The sequence below is a fragment of the Periplaneta americana genome, chromosome 14 (genome assembly GCF_040183065.1).
Source record: "Periplaneta americana isolate PAMFEO1 chromosome 14, P.americana_PAMFEO1_priV1, whole genome shotgun sequence".
Lineage (NCBI taxonomy): Eukaryota > Metazoa > Arthropoda > Insecta > Blattodea > Blattidae > Periplaneta > Periplaneta americana.
In genome coordinates this window covers 49450699-49475525 of record NC_091130.1, presented here as the reverse complement: position 1 = coordinate 49475525, position 24827 = coordinate 49450699, and the positions used below count along the sequence as shown (strand labels likewise).

Genomic DNA, 24827 nt, shown 5'->3' with positions numbered 1-24827 from the left:
AGTTACTGTAATAACATTGTAGAATTATGTCCATCTAGAGAAATTACATTTTCCAATGGTGAAATAATAATTAAACAATTAATTAGCTTTCGATATTACTTCATGCAAACACAGAAACATTCTCGCTATGTTTAATAGCTTTCGATTGTTGTTGTTCAAGGCCCCTTATAGACGAAGTCATTTGTTTTTATTTCAGTACAGCGCCTTAAATGGCGTTGTTATTGTAGTTTTAGAACTCATTTATCTCATTAAATATCAGTCCTATAAAAATTTTGTATAGAATAAAACTTATCGGAAATTATGTTTAAAGAAACTTTTGTTATGTAATATTTTTCATGAAAATCAATAATAAGCGAGATATTTCGAGTTATTTAATTCAGGTCTGCTTATAACCCCCCTTTTAAATAAAGTATTTTGAATGCCATATAGCCTAAAATCTAAGTTACAACGAACTTAATTTATATTCCAATTTTCATATAAATCGGTTCAGCCATTATCGCGTGAAAAGGTAACAAACATCCAGACAGACAGACAGACATACAAACAAAAATTAAAAAAAAGCGATTTTCGGTTTCAGGATGGTTAATTATACATGTTAATACCAATTATTTTTGGAAAATCGAAAATTACCAGAACAGTTTTGGCTACAGATTTATTATTAGCATAGATTAATATTTTCTTGTATTAGAGTACTTTATTTCTTCTAATCTTTATGTAATATCTTCTAATCGCGTAATAGTCAATTAAATCCCATTCGAGTTTTGATTTTCTCTAGATAAATCTAAACCTCTAGTTAGATTACTGTTGATAATATAATAATTTGCACTTTACGTTACTTCAGGAGTTATCTAACATTCTTATCATTAAACAGGATAAAAAATATTTAATGACAGTCCTTTTAAGTGGGAGGAACACCTTTGGCTGGCACACAAATTTAGCAAAATTCAAACTTTCATATCTCGGCAAGTGCAAATATTACTTGCATTTTTAATAAATTTGGAGGAAATGCAGTTTGATTTCTATATGACTCAAATAATGCGATGTAATCTGAATAAAGACAAGTTATAATAGGCATAATCTATCTTAAATGTTTATCTGTAATAAATTATTCCTAAATATTTTGCATGGAAATAATGCATCTTTTACTCAGTCACCCTGCATTTTTGTAATTTCATATTTACTTTGCTTAATAAATCGTATATAGAAGAGCCTTACATCCAAATGGTATTATAATTACACTGGAAGCCTCAAATCTGTTTTTAGCTACCTTCCTAAATGCAAGTGGTCTCTGAATTGTATCACAGAGCTCGGCGGGTTTAAATTCCTTCATTAATTCTGGTAGAAGCGTTACCGAGGAGGCTCCACGTCTTCCATTGTGCTGTTGTGTAATTCATATCGGGAGACGTGATATTTATATAATAAAAAAGTAAATCCTTGCCTAGAAAACCATTAGGAAAATTAAAGTTTAATGATCCGTGAGTATCAGATATGAAGCTCTGGCTAACGTGTAAGAGAAAGACAAGATACATACATAATAGATAAAACGGTAACAAAGCTCAAATTGCGATTTTTCGTCACGTTTCTACTCTAAAAACAAAACTTTTTACCGTAATATTTTGAAACGAGTTTTAATGTCAGCGGTATTTGTAGTTAATAATATGTAAAAAGTGTAATTAGTTTTGTACTGTTACAAAATGAATTTCATCATCTCCTATAAAGCTTTATACATACTATAGATATCTCCTTAGATTTAAAACTGGGTAAATTATTGCTCAAATACACGAGATAAACTAACGTTCATAATGTTTAGCTTAGTTTATTTAAAATCCATTAAATAATACAAAATTGAATCTATTTACATACTAATTAGTTAAATATACATTAAATACCAATATTTGTGTACTGTGTAAAAGCTTTTACTACAGAATATGTCTTTTAATTCAGCTTTGAAAAAATTTTATTATTAATATTTCTAATGTTAGGAGGAATTTTATTAAAAGCTTTCATATCCACAACGAAATGGCTGTTGGCTAATTTACATTTAGATTATGTTTTTTTCTAGTCTCTTGAGAATGTACCATATTACCATAATCATATTTATGTAACTGTTCATATACGAACATCACGTAGCAAACGTATGCAATGAAGGAACGTAATTCTAAATTAATTGAACAGCATTCTCTTTGGGCCACAAACTTAAGAATACGCAGAGCTTTTTAAGACGAAGAAGAACATATTTTGCAGGACACTGCACAGAAAAATTCCATAACTCAAATGAGACTAAAAGAACCGTGATAGGCTTTCAATAGGGCACTGGCAAAAACTAAATTGTTATAGTCTTCTTAATAGATAGATAGATGGCTTTATTGAGTAATATTATACATACACATTTTATATTAGGCATATCATAATTGTCTCTAAAATCCAATGCACGGGTCTTCTGACCGTACGTGCTTTGTACCCAAAACAAGTCCTCCTTTGTAGGTTCCCCCCCACCTATGATTACATCCAACTACTCTCTAAAAGAACACACATATTAAAATGGATATGGCACAATAAAACACATTGTATAATATATCCTGACCTAAAAGACATAAAAGTGTACAGTTGGGTAAATACTGTTATCCCTTCCTCAGTTCGCGTCACAAACTTCAACAACTGAAGTTCTAATCTTTCTCGCCTTTAAGAGGAACAATCCAGTCTTTTGTTCCCATTCTCTAATCCCCATGAGGTCAAGACATGCAAGCGAACTCCTATTCTGACTTAGCATCGAGGGTGGTAGATATTTTCTCCGTACATGTTCCAATTCGACACACTGTAATAAAATATGTTTATAGGAGTCCTTTTCTTTGCAAAGCGAGGAAAGACGCTCCCCTTCTTCGTTGGCAATTTTATTACCCTTCCATACCCCAATCTTAGCCACGCTAAACCTGCTCTACTGTCGTTGTTACAAGAATTTATTTAGTCACACCTCCCCCAGTTAAGCATGAGATCTGATTGTAAATGTAGTGAGGATTTTTCCGAACATTGGAGCACAATCTCTTGCCTCTCGATATCAATTAAACGCATCTTCACATTACGCCATACATTCCTCTTCTTAATAAGTAAATATCATTTTACAATGTAACACACAACGCTCTGGTATGTTCCTTCCAGATAAGGTAGGTAGATTGGTAAATAGAGAATATTAACTTACATTTGCATCCTGTATGAACAACTTTGTAGTTGAATAGTATTTAAAATAATGACACACAGTTACCATGTAATCTAAATCAATTTTATGATATTTAAATTTTATTTATTGCAGAAGATGAAGTGTTAAAAGTTGTAGGTAATAGTCGTATGTCTCAACTTTGCTTTGTCTGAGAAATTATTAATTATTATTTGCATAATATAATATTATATTTACAATAAAAATTTGCCCGAGTAGAAAAATTTAGGACATATTTCTCTTTACTAATAATTAATAATTATATTATTATGCTTCTCATTAAATTCTTTGCTTTTAACGCTGAATAACATTTCCTACCTGCCTGCGCTAGACATAAAATGTAGGATCATTCTGGGAGATCTCGACACTTTTAAGAAAAGTAGTCATTCTGAGCAGATAATTAAGAACATTAAATCCACACGTTTGAGATGGGCAGGGTATGTAGCACGTATGGGCGAATTCAGAAATGCATAGGCCTATGGAGTGTTAGTTGGGAGGCCGGAGGGAAAAAAGACCTTTGGGAAGACCGAGACGTAGATGGGAGTATAATATTAAAATGTATTTGAGGGAGGTGGGATATAATGATAGAGACTGGATTAATCTTGCACAGGATAGGGACCGATGGTGTGCCTATGTGAGGGCGGCAATGAACCTGCGGGTTTCTTAAAAGCCATTTGTAAGTAAGTATGTAAGTAAGCCATTGTGAGCACTGTTCTTGAAAAAAGTTCGAACTATATGAAATCTGTGTTTGTGTTTGTGATCTCTGTGTAAGTGAGTCTCGTGGCTCCAACTTATATTTTACGTTCACAGAAGAGAATAAACGCAATACATGTGAGTTACATTTTTCTTTTCGATCATGAAATATAAGATACCATCTTTAGTTTATTAGGATACTTTGACTGGACATGCGTGATAATAAATGCACAAATTATTGTACGAGGCGCATCCAGAAAGTAAGTTTCCCTATTTAAAAAAAGAACACACTTTCAGGAAAACATTTATTGGCAACAGGTACAGCAACGTTTCAGCTATTTTTCAACATAGCCACCATCAGAATTGAGACACTTGTCGTATCGTGGGATCAACTTTTGTATTCCTCTGTCGTAGAACTCTGTCGCCTGTGAATGGAACCAGCGTCACTGTTTCACATCTTGGAAGGAAGTCAATGAGCAGAATGCCCGTCCTGTCCCAGAACACCGTGCACATCACTTTCCGTACCGACAGCGTCTCTTTGAATTTCGTCCTGACCGGAGATCCACTATGCCGCCAATGCATTGACTGCTGCTTGGTTTCCGGAGTGAATTGCGAAATCCAAGTCTCATCGCCCGTGACGATCCTGTCGAGGAACTCGTTGCCGTCATCGTGATACCATTGCAGAAATGTCAGTGCTGCTCCTAAACGTTGCATTTTGTGTTCAGGTGTCAGGTTTTTCGGCACCCACCTGGCACACACTTTTTTGAACAGCAGGTGCTTAGTGACAATCTCATGCAACAAGGATCGCGATATCTGCGGAAAATGGCTGCTCAGCTCCGTAATCGTGAAGCGACTGTTCTCCATGATGCACTGCCGCACCAGCTCAACATGATCGTCATTGATGAGGGACGGTCGCCCACTGCGCTCTTCATCATGGACACTTTGACGACCTTCGGAAAACTGCCTACACCAGCGACGCACCATCTGCTTACTCATGATGTTCGGCCCATAGACCTGACAGAGCTGCCGATGAATTTCAATTGGCGCAATGCTTTGTGCATTAAAGAACTTTATCAAACTTTATCACCGACCGAACTTCGCAGGCGGGGGGAGAAGGAATAAGAGCTTCCATTTCGGACCACTTCTGCCACGCTACTGACACCAGGCGGAACCTATCCGGCTGGAATATGATTGATACGTCATAGATCTGTTACGCATGCGTAATTGACACGGCTAATTACGTTTACTTTCAAGGGGAAAATCGGGAAACTTACTTTCTGGATGCGCCTCGTATACACATTTTACAGGTTAGTAAAGGGGCCAAAGTGATTATTCTAAAAAAATTATCTATGTTTCGAGATTGCTGTCGTCTTTTGGAATGAAGGTGTAACTAGAGGAGATTTTGGCATAGTGTTTTGGGAAGATTTCGACGTCTGTCGATTTTGCTATATGACCTGAAGGACTGTCTCTATAAAAATGTTTGTGTTTTTTGTCTTAGGAAAGTTTATAATTCTTTATAGAGTTTTTAGTGCCACTTTGTCCGTATATCTGTTTTTCTCTCTGTGTGTCTGTCTGAATGCATGAAACGACTCATCTTCCATTCAGTAAATCTTAATTTAACTGTATATTTTAATTTTCATTGATATCGGACAAATAGGGAAGGTCACAACTCTCGATACAAACATGGAAGACCAATCAGTTAGACATATTCTTCGCCTTGATCCTAAAGGCTATGTGGATTAACAATTAATGGCGTAAGAGAATTGACATTCTGACATACTGCAGGTTAACATGTTTGAGTAAGATCTGGTTCTAGCCGAGAATTGGTGTGAATTAGCGTTGAAGAAGACATTACCAATCCACCAACAACACCACAGACATCATCTGCACAAGGACATTTAGACCTGCCTAATTCCTCACCTACTGATACTTCCTTTGAGGAACTGTCGTCAGATCTGCTGCTAGCACTTCATCTAGTGGCAAAAGAGTAAGAAAATTGCAAGACTCAAACGTTAATATCGTGTGAAAACTATAGGAAACAGCAGAAGGAGACTGAACAGCAAAAATAAGTTAGACTTTCTCACAGATGGAAGCAATCTAATGCTCGATTGTATGTAGAGGACAATAAGAAAACCTGTTGTGCAACATATAGTCAGTATTACTACAATGACAATGCTACAGAATTTTGTATTCAGTGTGTTTGGAGAATTCCAAAAATTGTTTCACGAGCCATGAGTGGATATGGCACCGATTTAAATTGTTAATAAATTTTATCTATTGAAGAAGACTGTTACATAGTCTGCTGTGACGTCATCTCACTTATAAATAATACAGGGACATCATTTTATATTTACTAACATTTCCGATATTAACCTGGCTGTACCTTTGGATTACCTTACCCCCTTCCACGACAGGAGTTCGATGATACTGGCGTAAAATTCAAACAAATCACTTAACTAGGTATAGGAGGGAAGAAAAATAGTTAATCCATTTACGTAAACTAGGAAATATCGCGATTTTGAGTTTGATAATTTTCATTAGGTTTTTGTTTAATCAAAACACAGTACAGTATTAACAATAAGTGTTTTTACTCACGAAATGAGCTATCCATTCGGACATATTCATTATGCAGTGTATATTATACTGTCTACAGCACATTAGCGTACAATATAGGGAATGAAATTAAATTGAAAAATAATCATAATATGGATATTAAAACACATTGAATAATTTCGAGGGAAAAATTGTTCCGGGGGCGGGTATCGAACCCGGGACCTTTGGTTAAACGTACCAACGCTCTACCACTGAGCTACCCGGGAACTCTACCCGACACCAATCCAATTTTTCCTTCTATATCCACAGACCTCAAAGTGGGATGACAGCAGTCAAGCAACCAACATTTGAGTGCACACTAACTCTGTGTGACTTTAAATTGTGGCTTTCTGTTACGTACAGTGACGTGTATTATGCAAATTATGCTTTCAGGAATAACTCCCTGTAAAGTTAATTTGAATAATTTCGAGGGAAAAATTGTTCCGGGGCCGGGTATCGAACCCGGGACCTTTGGTTAAACGTACCAACGCTCTTCCACTGAGCTACCCGGAAACTCTACCCGACACCGTTCATTTCGATACAGACTACAGTTCTTTTGTGAATATTATCGCACTATAGACTACTGTACCTAATTCCAATTACCAGTTTCGTCCTTCGTACGAGTAACTCACGTTGAAATAATTCTGTACCTACTCTATAAAAGAGTACGTATCTTACGTACTGTAAATTCAATCTTCACTTCTGCTCGATCCGAAAAGAAAAATTACTCGGACATGCTATCTGCTGTGGTTTTGTCGCAAAGTCGTAGAAAGGGAGAAAATCACGTGACAGTTAATTACTTAACGACGCCCTTTTATTTAAGTTATATTAAACAGTTGTGTAATATTACGTAGATGTCCAATTCCTAACAGAAATTAATGTTTTCAGAAAAGGGCTAAGACTGCCCAGCTACTAGTCTTTACAGAGGGGCGAGCAGAAGCGGGTGGCGGGATGCGACGCAGGGAAATAGACGACATAGCTGTGCGAAACTATGATTCAATATTGAAAGCTCTTTCGTCACTGGAAAACGCGAACATATTTCTGGAACGTTCTATACTCACTAACTCAGTACTGTTTACTATGACCGTAAGGCAACTCTGACTGCATACGCGGCCTTGGTTATGTGGAGAACGGTTGGAAATTTACTAGTAGAGGGGTGCGAGTGAAGTACACTCAAAAACTCAGGTACAATAAAAATTGAAGTAAAAATAAAATGATGTTCCTGTATATCAAGTTAGCGCGAAGCAAGTGTGCCGCATACATGCACGAATATAATGTCATATTTAATAAAATTGAGAAGATGTGTATACAGATGCAGTGTTCGGCATACATAATCAGTCGTAATGCGACTGTTCAGTGGAGAGATCCGACCGCACCTCGCGAAGGAAGAAAACGAATCGGTGGTGCATGTTGATGACCTGGATTTAAAATCTCGTACAAATTAATCACGATAAGATGTAATAAGAAAACCGTTACTGATCTTACATTTCATTAAAGCATATGTTGAAAATAATATCTATTCTTCTGGGTGCAAGAATCATATCGGTATAGAAAATTCTGAAGCACTTTCTGCAAATCTCTATTTGAAATTTTATTCAGCACTCGCCTGATTTCATTCTCCAGTTCTTCAAGCATTTCTGAATTGTTCACATATGAGTCGTCCATTTCCGATCCTGTTAAGTCCTTCCAACAAAATTTTACAGAAATCAGGAAAAACTGTCATTTGTTTCCAAATTCGCTTTTCTGTAATTTCTTTGTTTAGTTTTATATGGTAATTTATTTCCATCTGATCTACATAAAGTACTGAATTTATACTGTAATAGTTTCTTTTTAATTAAATATTTTAAGTTGGACTTAACGGTGTTAAGTTCTGTAACTGAGATGTAACAGGCTTTGGAAGTGTATTCAAGATGGCACAAAACAAGGGAGAATACTCAAGACATTTTAAATAAAAGTGACTTAATTACTGATTTGTTATTAAAAAAAACGTAGAATAGAATTAGTCTGTTACTTTAGTATATTAGCATCGGTTTATCACTAGCAAAAAAATAACAGTTAATACGATAACGTGGATAAAAGCTAAGAAAATAAATATATTTTTTATGATTCTGTTTTTATAATGGATCATAATTATTTTACACTTTTCACTTAAAGGTTTATCATTGTATCATCTTGATTTGGTAGTTCACCTATTTCACTATTCTTCTGGCTGTTCAACTCCTATCTGTTGTGTTAAATGTTTGTAAAATAGAAGATCCTCGTAACTCTTCCATTCAGGCCCATTGTGTTTATTTAAGTGGGTTGTGATATCTTTCATTTTGTCTTTGTTTAGCTTTACACCCTTTTCAATTTCTGTGGGCTGAGTTTCCATGAATGAATTTTCTCTTCTGCAGATACGTTTTTCTACTCCATCATCAAGGTTGCAGCTTTGCTGACCTTGAAGAGTTACTGACTGAGCCCGTAGTGGTTTTCTTCTTAATAATGTTACTTTAACATCTTTAACTGGAAAGTCCAAGCTGAAAAAGGCTTTACTGTAACTTTGACAGCTGATTTGCAATCAGACACCTGTACATCTGTTCCCAGTTTTACTATAGTCCCAAATTGATTAATATAATTTGTTCATAGTCAGTAGGTTTCAAGATAAGGCTTCTTGCTTTAACTTGCTCCTCTACGTGACCAAACACTCTATCGGTAGGTATAAACGAATGGTCAACAATAAGGAAAAGTAGAATAATATTCTTGGTAGTTTTTGGAGATTCTTTGGCTATCCAGGAGATTGCATACCTGACATAATGTGGTTCTTATTTATTAATTGTAGCAGAAATGGTGGATTAAAAAAGTGTGAGTGTAACGTTGATTGAAACTGTATCTTCTATAATGCAATTTTTTTCCATTGGACTTAACAGGCTTTGCTCCTGTATACACTTATGGACATAAAGTTTTATGGACCTGTAACAGTCATGGACTTAACGGGTTCTGGAACTGTAGTAAAAATTCAGTCGTAAATTTGAATAGGAAACAACGTCTATAACACCTGTAAATGTGGCTTAAAATGTGTAAGACAATGCCAGTTATCAGATGATGTACAAAACTCAAATTTGAATTTTTGTGGACTTAACGGTTTCTGGAAATGGGCGACTCATATACTTTCTGCTTTTAATTCCCTCACAGATAAAAATGGAAAACGTTTACATCCAGAGAACGAGCTGAAGAACATTCACAGTTACGCGATCATCAAACATATTTCTAATTCTTCTAACAATACTGCGTGTTCAGTTCAAAATGTGTCATGGCTCGCTGTATGACGTCATGTGGCTAGCCGATGAGCCTAGAGAATTCAATCTTCCTACACTTCCGCAGAGGCGTATTACCTATGTGCCAGAGAAGTTGGCTAGCAAGTACGACGTTCATTCTGAAGAGTACTTACCGATACGTACGGTAACGCCAGATAGTGGGAGAAATGTGGACCGTTTGGAAACATGTACTGAGATGAGTTTTTTTTTTCTTACTGTCGGGATATGGGGAGAGGGTTAAGACGATTACTTACGTATTTGTTGACATTAACTTCGACGGTCAACATGGACACGGAGCATTTGATTTGTGTTGTGGAATGTTGCCGTACACAATCGATGATAACAAATACCCTGTGACGACTTGCCCCCGCAAAACACAGTTCGAAAGAGGTTATGGTAGCACACAGACCGTACAGACCGCCGTCTATTGCTACGACATTCAAGTTATACCGTACACGTTCTCAAGTTCAGATTGAACGCCTTGATTAATAGGCAACTTCTCTGATATAAAAGCTGAAACTCGCTTCAAATCGCTGACTCACAACAGTGACGTTATGACATACTTTGAAATGAACACCAATATAGCAGCTCTACGTGCAGTGGCATGATCCTGCTGAATATAAGCATATTGTTTTTGATCTACAGTCAATATTGAAAAAAAAGGCCTTAGTATGTCTCGCACATAACGTGAGTGGACTGTGCCAAAAAAGAAAATGGGGCGTGCAGTATATTCCAGAACACACACCAACTTTCTGATCGTGAGGAGGGACTTCATGCTGTACAGGAGGACTATTCAGTACCCCAGTGCCTTGTATGTTGAGAATGGACATAACCGCTTAATGGAACCAAGCTTCGTCCGTCATTGTTAATTGAGATGGATCAACATTATCCTCATGAGCCGATTACAACATCCACGCGAATGGCTTCATCCTCTTGCTGTAATCGATAAACCACTGTAACTCTATAAGGATAAAATAGCTGCATTTTCAGTCCTCTAAATGCTGATCTTTGTGACATGTCGCATTCCTGTGCTGATAGGCTTGAAGATTTCCTAGGACTTGGTTGCATTCTTCCCTAAATATATATGCAAGTTTCTCCGATTTGATTCTTGCATCCAGAAAGTTGGACATAATTTTCAACATTTAATTTAGTTTTCTGCCCAAGGGCAGGTCTTTCACTGCTAATCCAACTTTCTGCAATCTTTCCTATTTTCTGCTTTCCTCTTCGTTTTCTCATTTGATCCATATATCTTAAAATCGTCTATTATCTGATATCTTCTTCTACCCCGAACTCTCCTCCCGTTCACCATACTTGCTTACTTACTTATGGCTTTTAAGGAACCCGCAGGTTCATTGCCGACCTCACATAAGCCCGCCATTGGTCCCTATCCTGAGCAAGATTAATCCAGTCTCTATCATCATGTCCCACCTCCCTCAAATCCATTTTAATATTATTTTCCCATCTACGTCTCGGCCTCCCCAAAGGTCTTTTTTCCTTCGGCCTCCCAATTAACACTCTATATGCATTTCTGGATTCTCCCATACGTGCTACATGCCCTGCTCATCTCAAACGTCTGGATTTAATGTTCCTAATTACATATATCAGGTGAAGAATACAATGCGTGTAGTTCTGTGTTGTGTAACTTTCTCCATTCTCCTGTAACTTCATCCCTCTTAGCCCCAAAATATTTTCCTAAGCACCTTATTCTCAAACACCCTTAACCTATATTCCTCTCTCAATGTGAGAGTCCAAGTTTTCCTTTATCCCCTTATATAAATCTCTTATGTTTTTATTTTTACTATTTGTTTCTACCTCATTCAGTTTTTACTTAAAGTAATCTCTATTTTTATTCCTAAGTGTACGATTTGCTTCCCGTCTTTTATTGAAATAATTATCTCTATTCGCCTCATCTGGATCCTGTAAGAATTTCAATTTTGCCTGTTTCCCTCTTTCTACTACCATGCAACAATCTTCATCAAACGACGGTTTCTTTTTCTTAGTTTCATAATAACCTATGCTCTGTTCAGCTGCAATTTTGTTATTATCTCCTATATATTCCCACACGGTATTAACATCTAACTCTTCCTCAACTTCTGCACAATTCAAATCTTATATACGATTAATTACTGTTTCTGGTATGATGTTAATGATAATTCAAGCTCAATGAAAAATTATTAATATTGAATTTAAAATATAACAAACACTAGAGTTTATTATAGAGCGATGGAAGACTTGAGACTATGTTCTTTTGGCCAACACCACAAATAATTCTCACAGCTTTCTTTTGTAATTTGAAAATATTGAAAGAGGAACTATAATATTCCTCCATAATAAAATACTATATTGAAGATGACTATGAGCATATGCATAATATACAGTTAATAGCACTTTTCTATCCACAGATTTAGACAAACATCTTAACATGAATATACCTTTGGATATTTTGCCAGAAATCATAATGATGTGGTTATTCCAGCCCAAACCGCATTCAATGAAAATGCCCAAAAACTTGATGTTTCCATAAAAATCATCATATTTCCTATCAAAGCTAAATTTAAGATCTGTAACTTTACTTTAAGTAATACATGAATAACTATTAATTATTAAAATAAATAGTAACGTCCAAATACTAGGGACCGTAATTTTTGGTCAAATAAAATGCATGATTTCGGTGTTATATTTGCTACCATTTCGATGGGTATTCCGTGAAATATGTTGTCAATTCGATAGGTATTTCGTGAAATAAGTTGTCAGTTTTATGTATTATGTTGCGTTGAATATAAAACGTTTTGTTACTTTTTTCTTTTTGCTTACACATATCAGAACCCCCAAAATATAAACTAAGCATGGTTTCTATGTTGTGTACACGAAGATTTGTGCTCCAGTGGGTATTTTTGTGTGCTTACTAAAGCCTCTCTGACTGTCAACATTAAATGCAGGAACCACACTGCCTGCAAACAATTCACACCAAATCACATCGTGGTCCTCTACTAATCCTCCAAAACCTCTTCCCTTCAAAATGTAGCATTCGGTGCATAACATACTGCAGCGAAGATTGAGAAATAGTATACAGTATGTTATATACCGTATTCGTCAAGCTTTGTAGCTGCTCGACTATAGAAATCAATCATTTTTTCGATATCCATAGAGAGAGTAAAAATGAGTGTACACAATATCCATAGAGAAAATATACAGGGTGATTCGTTTGGGTATGGATAAAATAAAAATACCGTAAAACATTTACTTTGTGCATACAACACTGAAATATGGAAGATTCCTCAGAGCTCAACATGACCCCCATTGCGCGCCCTGCACAACTCATAACGGTGATTCAATTCAGCCATTGTTCGTTGTAACATAAAAGGGGTGATTTGTTGAAAAGCTTGAGTAATTTTTACTCTCAGATCATCGATGTTCCTGGATTTCTGTGAATAGACAAGGTCTTTAACAAAACCCTACACGAAAAAGTCAGGAGGGGTTAGATCTGGGGAGTTTGGGACCAAGCCAAGAGATAGCTGCTTCTCGCACTGGGTTTCGCCTGCGTCTTCCTGCATGTTCTTTAAGCTCAGAACTTGTTTCTACATATGTTCTATACCACAACATTATGGAATCGTATTTAGGTACATTACGCACACCATACTCACGTCGAAATTCACTTTGAACTCTTTTAACACTCTCAAATTTAGCATACCAAAGAACATATTGTGCCCGCTGTTGATTTATAGTAGCTATTTTTATCATCTACAATTTTCATTTCTTCTTTCAGATTATGCATTTTTGATTGTCATATATGGAAACTCCCATCTTTGAATCATAATATAACCAATCAAGAAATTTTTCCCGCTGTCATAATAGCTTCATAATAATCAATTAATATTATCCGTACCCAAACAGATCAGACTGTAGAAACACTGCCATTACTAAGTGATTGACAAATTAACTGAAACAAAAGCTACAAACGTGATTTTTAACAGTATAGAATAAAATTTTGCTGCATATTTCGTAGTTTTTGCGATAGAGGGGGGCATATTTCGTGATAATGATAATAATAATAATAATAATAATAATAATAATAATAATAATAATAATTTATTTTAGCTGGCAGAGTTAAGGCCGTAAAGCCTTCTCTTCCACTCAACCAGCAAAAAGTGTATATACATATGCATGAACTTACAAAGAATTCAACAATTCGATTCAGATGAGAGTTACATGTATACAAGAGTTATTTACAAATTAAACAACAAAATACTATGAACTAGTAATTAATCACTGAAATAAACTGAATAGCAGAATTAAGCTAAAATACATAGAATGTTAATATATTTCAAATAATATTACATAATAGAAAGAGATTATTATGAGACAATTTTGAAAATACAGCACAATCAGGATGATGTCTAAAGAAAAAAGTAACAATGTAGTCAGTGATAGTTTAAATCAGTATGATTGGAGTGAAATGCTAATAAGGTAATCATTTAAGCTGTTCTTAAAGGTGTTTGTTGTCTTGCAGCCCCTAATACTTTGTGACAAGGAATTCCATTGACGCGAGGTGGATATCGTAAAAGATGATGAATAACAAGATGTTCTATGAAGAGGTATACTTAGCGTGCCACAGGTAAGTGATCTGGTATTTATGTCGTGGTTAGAGTATAGATAAGAGAAACGAGACGAAAGGTAATTTGGTGTTGAGGTGTGCAGAATTCGAAAGAGTAAAGACAAAGAGTGTGAAGTTCTGCGTTCTTTACGTCGGAGCCATGAAAGACTTGCGAAGGACGGTGATATATGATCATATCGTCGGATGTCGCAGACGTATCTGACGCACATATTCTGAGCTCGCTGTAACTTGACTGACAGTTCAGAACTTAGGTCACTTAACAAAACATCACAATAATCGAAGTGCGGCATTACTAGGGTTTGTACTAGGGTGAGTTTTAGTTGCTGGGGCAAAAAGTTTCTCAAGCGACTCAAACAGTGAATGGAGGAACAGATTTTTTTTAATCGTTTCTTTAACTTGAAAATTCCAACTTAGATTATTATCAAAAAAGAAGCCAAGATTTTTTACGACAGATGAATAAGAGATTAGCGTGTTGTTAAGGGTAACAACTGAAAGATTACTGTTATTAAGGGAGTTAACTAAACGCTTATGTCCAATAATTGTGGCTTGAGTCTTACTTGGATTAAGTGCGAGTCCGAAATTGGCCGCCCAAGTGGAGACAGTGGCTAGATCACAATTTAACTTGTCAATCGATTCATTGATCGTATTGGGTCTGGAATGTATGTAAAGTTGTAGGTCGTCGGCATATAGGTAATATCGGCAATACTGTATATTATTATTGACATATTTCTCACAATAATCCAAATTTCGCTAGCAGGTTGATGAAACTTTCGATGTTAAGCCTGCAGCATTGTGCAATTTCGCGAGTTTATTTTGCTTAAATATGTTGTTTTAGGTATCTGGAAAGGTAAATAAAGGGCGAGCCAGTGAAACAGAAAGAATTCAAGGCGCAGATAAAGAATGAAAAGTTACTATTATATCAATTTAATGAGTAGAAATGACAAGTACATGAATAACCATTACGTATGCAACAAGAAAAAAAAATATCTTAATTACGTCAACCAAGTGACCTCCATTGAAACGCACATATTCTTCGAGTGTGGCCACGAACTATTGCATATCCCCTCTCAGCATATTGACAGGTATAGCAGCGACCTTTTCTCGTATACGTTGTTTTAGGGCTGGAATTGTTCTGGGAGGATTGCCCCCAAACACCTTCATTTTGAGGTGTCTCCATAGGAAGAAATCATATACCGTCAAATCAGGTGACCTAGGCGGCCAAGCGATACCCCTTTCCGAGAAATGACGCGGCCCGGGAACAAAGCATTCACAGCATCCATCGAAATTCTTGCGATGTGGCTTGTTGCTCCGTCCTGTTGAAACAATGCGTTTTCATTGATTCAAAAATGGGCAAGTTGTGACGTAAAAAAGTTCTGTATCATTTCAACATATCGCACTGAATTAATAATCACTGCATTTCCGGCCTCATTCTCAAAAAAGAATGGGCTGATTATTCCAGTTGATGAAACAGAGCACCGTACCGTTACTTTTTGGACATGGAGAGGTTTCTCATGACCATTGATATTAATTAATTGCAGTTTGCAGTAACGATGAGCAGCATTTAACAAAACATAGTAGAGACAAACAACTTGGTTACTAAGGATCGCGGAAATAGTGACATCACCGCCTAAGGAGTCATAAATTGTGAAGTAGTAGGTAGAGAAGAGACGGTTGTATTCATTCTCACCCTCTCCATATGAACAGTATACTCCCATAAAATCATTCCGTTTGACGGACCCACCTTGTATAACAGTGAAAATAATTCTGAAGAATGTCACGTGTATCGCTATTACCTAAAATGGAACAACTGGATAATACCCACGGCAGAGCAATGTCGATAGTCGACGTTACTCGCTGGCCACTAGTCACCGGGCCGTACCGAGCCGTGTCAAACAGAAGACAATCGAAATGGTGGAAGTAAAATTCACGACTATATTCTTAAATAAATCACTCTATTAGTCAAGTGCAAGATTTATGCCGTACAACGACGATGTTTTGAATGCATTAATAGAAAATGCTTATGTAGTAAGATCTTAACCCTTTGATGCACGCATTTGGGAAGGAAATACAAAATTGTGTTTGCAATCAAATTAAACTTTTATTTGTCTAAGAGAAGTGCCTCCAATTTTAAAAACTTCCATTTTTTACACAGAAAATGGGTGGTTTCATGGTAAAACCACTATGCAATACTGCAGAACACAATGTCTTCAGACTTATTGTGAATGCTACAAAAGGAAACAGTTTCTGGCTTCATGAAGGCAAAGTGCCACTTCACATGTGTTGCGTGGTAATTAGAAAGGAAAAAAATGGACCTTCTATCCTTCCACTTGAGCCAGAACACTCCAGCATATGACGTACGGCATCACTCTCATCACGTTTCATGTCGCTGTCTCTTCTTTCGTCGTGTGGTAAACCAATACGCCCATGTCTAACTGTATCATGTGAAACTTGTGAAAAAGTTGTCAAAAACACTGTGATTGTCACCAACGATCTCTTCCTTGTAGCCATGATGAATAAGCCGACACAAAAATGGAACATTTTGTTGGATATGGTAAGCATAACTACCCTGTTTGCGTAGTGGTTACGTTTTGAAACCACCACATTATTTCTATATTGACGCCACATGTGTCGAAGAAATTACAATCTTGTTACTGAAATATGTTCTAAAAAACCGAAAGACGAATAATACTAAATAGAAACTTACGTAACTGTGATATTTTAGCATACAACTGAAATAAAAACACGTAGCGAGTCTTCCACACTCCAATTTTACACAACAACATCGGCTATCTTAGTGGTGCAACACAAATATAGGGAAAATAAAATTCTTCTGCAGTTACTAGGGATCAGTCAACGCAGCGCAGTAGTTTTGAAATAAAAATTACACTGTAAATGGGCACGAAACTGAAATTTAAAAGGTGGTTATGTACTGTAACCACTGCGCTTCAAAGGGTTAAAGTAGGTTATAAAAACGAAATAAGGAGGGAAAAGGTGTGGTTCAATGAATATCATTTAAGTAACGGAAAGTAAATTTCCGGTTAATGTTCGCCAAAACATTAAATACATCATTATGACCGCGTTGCAGTTTTATTTGTGGCCTAGAGAAAATACCTATCCTTTTACGGAAAAAAAAACTTTTAGGGGCCATGAAATTATTCACCGCTTTAATTATATTACCGTCTATTAATATTACGAAACAAAAACTGTCATAAGGGCCATAACTGATTAGAAACATCGATACCGAAGAGATAAATCCATTTGGCCGTGATGAAACAAAAGAAAATGCGAGAGAGATTTTAGTTAGAGATAAAATGGACACACTATTTTGATGACCATACTATTAATAACTGGAGATCGCTTGTAAGATCTGTCTTAATCTTCTATGTAGAAATGTCGTCCAAGCAAATTGGTGGTCCAGGGAAAAATCATTGCAATAGATAAGAGTAACAGTGGTGCTATCTCTCAGTAATGTTCAGAATGAAGGAGATAGAGAGAAAAAGAAATAAATTTCTCCTTCTAACGACACCAAAATCATGTTCTTATGTTGGCAACATTGTGTATGTAGTTAAATTTGGTGGTAAACGTAACGGCACGGTTCAAAGCTACCGTGGTAATTCTCCAGCATAGCGATACGATCAATATGAATTACACAACATAATTATATTATATTAGACTGTAAAGAAACTATGTGATTCATGCACTATATCGATCTTTATAAAGAAACTCATTTTATAGAATAAAGGAGTTTGATTGTTAATTTTGAAAAGAGACAATGCATTTTAATAATAATTTGAGAGCAAGCAAGCATTGCCGATAGAAAGCTGTGAACAAAGACTCTGACGTAATAGTCGTCCGAGACTTAAAGGATTTAATTGGTTCTTTCATTGTTGACTTATCTATGGCTACGGCTTGTTCATCTTTTGTTCTCTTTATTTTACATCGTAACGATGTACACAGTCATTAAAATTTTACTACCGTTTTTCCTCGTTCCGTTCATCACTTTGTCATTAAATTCTACTTCGTAATGAAGTTCTGAGGGTAGGAAATGTAAGAGAGTAAAATGTGTATTTGACAGAAACTCTTCCATAACAATTATCTATCTTTAGAACGGAAACAAAAAAGAAAATTTCGGTATTAAATTACATAAATTTAACATCACAATATGCAGAATTCAACAGAGATTATCTCTGGGAAATTGTGAATGGTATGCGGGTTATTTTTATCCAGAAGAAACGAGATAGAGATTTTATTGAACTTAGAAGCTACTCGTTTATGTTTTTATTTATGATTTGTATACTCGTCATGCGAAGCATAAATGAGATATTTAAATTTCACAAATAACTACCAATTCGATAGTTTCAAATACACATCTTCACCTTCTTTTCTAATTGAGAAACAAATTTTTTGTGGCATGGAATTTGCCTATTTGAACTTATATCATTTTCTGGTAAAGTAATGGACGAATTTTGTCCACATTCATTTAGTCTTGGAACATACAGATGAAACTTAGTAATCCTACAAAGGATAAATACATTATTTGAAGCCGTTGCGAATATATTAGGCCTACATAAAACGATGATTTAAGAATAGATTTTAACAAATTTTCGTTGGCTACAATTTTTAGATTGAAACAATTACCATTTGTTTAATCCTTATACGAAGAATAAAAAAGTCCACACCTGTGGAGTAACGGTTAGTGCGTCTGGACGCGAAACGAGATGGCACGGGTTCGATTACCGGTTGGGGTAAGTTACCTGGTTGAGGTTTTTCCCGGAGTTTTCCTCAATCCAATATGAGCAAATGCTGGGTAACTATCGGTGCTGGACCCCGGTCTCATTTCCCCGGCATTATCACCTTCATCTCATTCAGACACTAAGTAAACTAAGATGTTGATAAAGCGTCGTAAAATAACCTACTAAAATGGAGAAAAAAAAGGTATTTTAATTCACAAATAAGTTTTTTGTCATTTTCCGAGAAAATTCACATTTTTATCATTTTTTCTAATACCAAATAAATCATTTTTTTTTTCACGGAAACTGCTTATTTGACCTTCCCTCATGTTCTAATAAGCAAAAGGTGAATTTATTCGCATACATTTTATCCTTAAAAATTCAGATTAAATCAAATGGCTCTATGAAGGAAATATTTATTGTTTGAAGCTGTTACGCAAACACTTAATAAAACAGTGATTTAAAATTAATTCTAAAATGTTTTTGTGTAATTTAAAATTTATTCTAAATATTTTTTTTCCTTTATTATTTACTGAAAAAAGAATAATACGATAAGGAATGTACCTCGCATTCTAAATTGTGATTTATTTCAGGGGAAAGGTCATTCATTATCTCGTGAAACCAATTAGCACGTCAGGAGAAAAAGAAAGTGAACTGCAAGTCTTTCTTCCATCGCTGCTCTTCCACTTGCAGCTGGCTAGGAAACTAACCCCCCCCCCCTTATGATTCTTACCATGAGATACGGCGCACGCCTGCATCTCGTTTAGAGATGAACAACGATCGAGAAAGCGAGACTAACAGCGCCTGCAAAGCCGAAAACCCGCACGACAATGTTGTATTACGTTGCTTCCTTGACGTAGGTTGTGAGTGTTCCGAGACTCGATATTGATGACTCCTGAAGTCAAGCAGCCTTGAATCGCCACAGTTGTTTATACCAGATTGAACTTCTGTCTACTTTCGCAACTGTTATATATGTATAAACAATCAAGTGTCTATTTGAAACATCTCTACCTTTCATTGTATAATAATCCGTTCCCCAGTATTTATTTAATATCAGGCCTTTATTAAAAGGCTAGGAATTTTATTTTCATATGTTTAAGATCAAATGTGCAATCTCAAGTAAAAGATATTAGTGTTACGTTTTATGTTTCTTAAAAATGAAAATTTATTAGAGAATTGTTTTTTTTTCTATTTATATAACCATATGTAATGTCATGTAATAGAACAGAACATTTTGATAACTAAGATACTGTTCTGTTTTGTCTTTTCGTCTCATTTAAACATTTTTATCTTATTTATTTCAATGATGTATGTTATGCAAAGTTACGAAATCTTTCCACGCCGACCAAATGCTATTTCGAAGCGCCGAGAATGATGAGCATGTTTCGAGACTTTGGACCCGATACAATAAGTTTACTGTGCATGTACTATAGGTTGTTGACTCGCTGCAGGTAGTGAAAGGTAGAGATGTGTTGAGGTAACAACGTTGCTGTTTAGAGTAGAGTACGGTAGTATGGGGAAACACATATGTACATTCTGAAAGTAAATATACATTATCCAATGACAATGTCAAAAGAATGTGAAAAGCATTTATTCTCCTTTGTTTTATAAGCATTTGTGTTTAATTATACACAGTGGAAATAAACATGTAGCAGTTTTAATTTCTTCATTTATCCTATTGATCGTCTTTAGGAAGTGCAGTTACAGTACCGAATTGCAATGTACTACAAGATACATTTTCAGTGTCTCAAACATAAATCTTTTTCGGTTATCTGCCAAACACAGTTTGTATTGTGAAAAGTTGCGCTCTACTTTGCATGACGTGATAGGAGCAAAACGAAAAAACCTAACATCATTGCAGTCTCTAAGAGACAGTCTTTTATTCTCGAATGATTCTATGTCTACCAATTTGCTGTTTATATTACACAATGCTCCATATCCGTTATTTTTACATAAAATTGATTTCCACTTCTGTTTTACACGTTCAGTAACCGGTGTACTTGATGTCTCATTCATTCTCTGTGTCATTTCCTCAATTAATTTGAGGAATTCCGGCACCTCTTGCTCTGACTTTTCAGACACAGGTTGAAAATAGGTTTGTATGAAAACCAAATAATTATTCGTCAGAACCTTCTAATCCGGAGCGTTTTCCTTTGCGTTTTCTTCAGTACCCCCACCCACTGTACGCTTTACCACTATACTCAGTACGTCGTTATGCGGATTTCCCAGTGAACTACTCTATCGGGTCCGAAGTCTCGAAGCCTGATGATGAGTCAAGACTGGGAAGACAAATGCAACGAACACAGTGAGCGAGAGCTGCAGTTAGTTTTGTTCATCTCTAATTTCGTTTCACGACGTAACGAATGACCTCGTAACAAAGTTTTAACCTTCACACCAGCAAGCCAGTTATTAAACACAATGTTCAATATCATTAGTTTGTCCCATTAACAAGTTTATACTTAGGAGTGATGTTTCAGCGAAGGAATGGAAAGTTATGTAGATCAGATAAGATATGCAGTAGTCACACTCTTCGTTGGTTAAGCACAATTCTTCACAATATTGCCACCGATACTGGCAAAGTGCTTCCTGAGTTTCTCTTCAAGAATATAAATTTAATAAAATGTGTTAAATTCAGTAATATAAAGAGTAATATGTAAATATTAAATATACAGGGTGATTAACTAAATATCTGTTCTATATGACACTTTGAAGAAGAAATGCCATATGAATATAGATCCAATTATCAATATTTGAGCCGTTCAGAGCAGAAGTGGTGTAAGTTAGTTTTTACTTACACCACTTTTGCTCTGAACGGCTCATATAAACTAGGCTAATGATTCGGTCGTTATTATACAAATTTAAATGACATGAATATATATTTTGCCTGTAAATATATATACGATGAACAGAGAGATTGAGAGAGAGAGAGAGAAAAAAAAAAGAAAGAGAAAGTAGGAATTGTATTTTGTATATTATTTATTTAAGCCGTTCAGAGCAAAAGTGGTGTAAGTCAAAATTGACTTAAACCACTTCTGCTCTGAACGGCTCATTTAAGGAGGTACAGCGGTGGAAAACTTAGTACAGTAGAGCATAATTAAAGGGAATCAATTAAAGAGACAAAGGAAGATTATTAAACATACTAGCTCAGTTGTAAACAAGCTAACATGAGATACCCTGCCTGCAACGTTCCCGGCTTTCCACAGCCACGGTACTGCAGTTGCGAGGAATATGAAATATCTTTATACAAGGGCTGGATCATAAGTTATGGTAACTATTTTTTTTTTGAGAGAATGAGGACGTAGTTCGAAATTTATAAATTCCCAAATGAAAGGGCAGGGTATGCGTATTAGTAGGGCAGTGTAGTAATCAATCATCCATGAACTACACAGCATCACCCTACTTGTGTCCTTTACGGTAGTTTGAATAGCATTACAGCACACATATCCATCCTAAAGACTCATTCTGTCACAGTCATTCTGTACGGTGGTCGATTCACAACTGCATTATGCATTACTCAAAATACAGCTCTCTAGTTCGATAACCATTTCACATTGTCATTCCCGTAGTGATGGGACCAGATGCTTTTATTATGAATGCACGGAACGGCGGTCGACTCACAACTGAATTCACATTGCTCTCTTCGCGATAACCATACATCACACTGCCATCTAGTGATGCGGTCACATACTACATAGTATGGGTGCTATACTATATCTCGTGATATCACCAGGATGCGAATTAACAGGGGGGGGGGTATGTGGGGGATTCCCCCCTGTTGGAAAGTTATCCCCCTCTCATCAATTCATATTAACATTCCTTCGAGGGATAACTTCTATTCCACCCTCAGAAAATATAATTTTATTATTTTAATACAAATATAGCTACTTTATTATAAAGTATAAAGTAAGCAAAGAAAATAGTATTGATATATTATCATCACCGGCAAGTTGACAACAATCAATAACTTAGGAATTACACATCTTATCTTAAGCCTGCTCATGGATATAATTATTATTATGATCAAGATGCAAGACAAGCAACTCAGTGCGACCAAGCGTTGAGCCGTATCGAATGAGGATAATAATAATTTTATGTATGTTTATTCTCTATATAGGACTGTATCCCCTTCCTCATCAGAAATCTTAATTCGCACCCTGGATATCACCATTTTGCTTTGAAAACTAAAATAACTGTCCTGACTTTTGCCCGAACGATGAGACTACAACGTGTTCATAATGTGTGCAAACGATTCATCTGCAATACTCGTAAATTTGGCCATATAACGCCTTCCCTCCAGTTACTTTCATGGGTGCGTCTGAAGGAACGAAAAGCAATACATTCATTGTCTCTTCTATTCAGGATCATGCATACTTCTACTCCGAATTATCTGTTATAGCGCTTTCAATTTCTTACAACTCTTCGAAACCGACATCAAGCACTTCTTTCTATCTCTCATCATAGAACGTCTGTATACTCATCTTCCTATACTGTAGAACTACCTCGCCTCTGGAATTCGTTACCTAATGACGTCATGAACTGCCGGACTTTATCACAATTCAAAATTAAATTGGAAAATTTTGTCTTAGTTAATGCTTTTAGGTATTCCTAGAAGTATTGATTTGTGTTTTTTTTCTTTTTCTTTTTTAATCTAGATTAAAATTCCAAGTTTCTTGTTTATTATTTATTTATTTATTTACTTATTTAACCTGGTAGAGATAAGGCCATTAGGCCTTCTCTTCCCCTCTACCAGGGGATTACAACTACAATATTAAGAATACAGTTACAATTATAATTACAATTAATATTGAATTTACAAATACAATAAAAATCAAACTACTAAAAAATTAAAAGACTAATAAAAGCTAGACAGTTCATTGTAAAAATTAAGAAGAGAGAGAATTGTTTTTATTAACTAAGTAAAAATTAAACCTACACTACGCAGTAAGAAAATGCTTAATAAGTTTGCTTTTGAACGCTACTAAATTCCGACAGTCTCTGATGTCACTGGGTAGGGTATTCCACAACCGCGAAAGCGAGATTGTGTATGATGATGAATACGACGATGTCTTATGTGTTGGTATGGCTAGTATGAGGCTATTTTGCGTGCGTGTGAAGAGATTATGATATGATGACAGATAACTGAAACGGGAGTCAAGGTAGGTAGGTGTAGAGGTGTGAAGGACTTGGAAAAGGAGAACAAGAGAATGAAAATTTCTACGTTCGTTAAGCCGTAGCCAGTTTAGAGTTTGGAAGGATGGGGTAATGTGGTCAGCGCGACAGATATCGCAGACGAAGCGAACACAAGAATTACGAACACGTTGTAATCTTTGCGACTGGTTGACATTGAGGTCGGTCAGTAGAGAATCACAATAATCGAAGTGGGGCATTACTAGTGTTTCCACTAGTATTAGTTAGGATACAATTAATTATGATACTTAATCACTCATCTAAAGTTTGTGTGACTGCAACCTGCGTATATTTTTGTGTGGCATTACTTTGTGTATAGTGTTTTCTTTCTCTGTCTCTCTCTCTCTTTATTTCTTGTGTAGCTTTAGTTTGTATATAGTTTTTTTTTCTGTTTATTTCTATTATTGTATTTGTATTCCTGGTGTTGTGGAAGAAAAGGCCTGATGGCCTTAACTACACCAGAATGAATGAATGAATAAATAAATAAATAAATAAATAAATAGATG

The 24827-nt window shown here is 35.8% G+C and overlaps 1 protein-coding gene across 1 annotated transcript in view; it reads right to left on the bottom strand.

Annotated features, from left to right (window-relative positions):
* Positions 1-19892, bottom strand: part of LOC138712998 (glutamate receptor ionotropic, NMDA 2B-like) — a 584228-nt gene extending 564336 nt beyond the window's left edge. Inside the window, exon 1 of the mRNA XM_069844679.1 lies at positions 19868-19892. Coding sequence (XP_069700780.1) covers positions 19868-19892 — 25 coding nt within the window. The remainder of the gene's footprint in view (positions 1-19867) is intronic.
* Positions 19893-24827: the final 4935 nt, after the last annotated feature.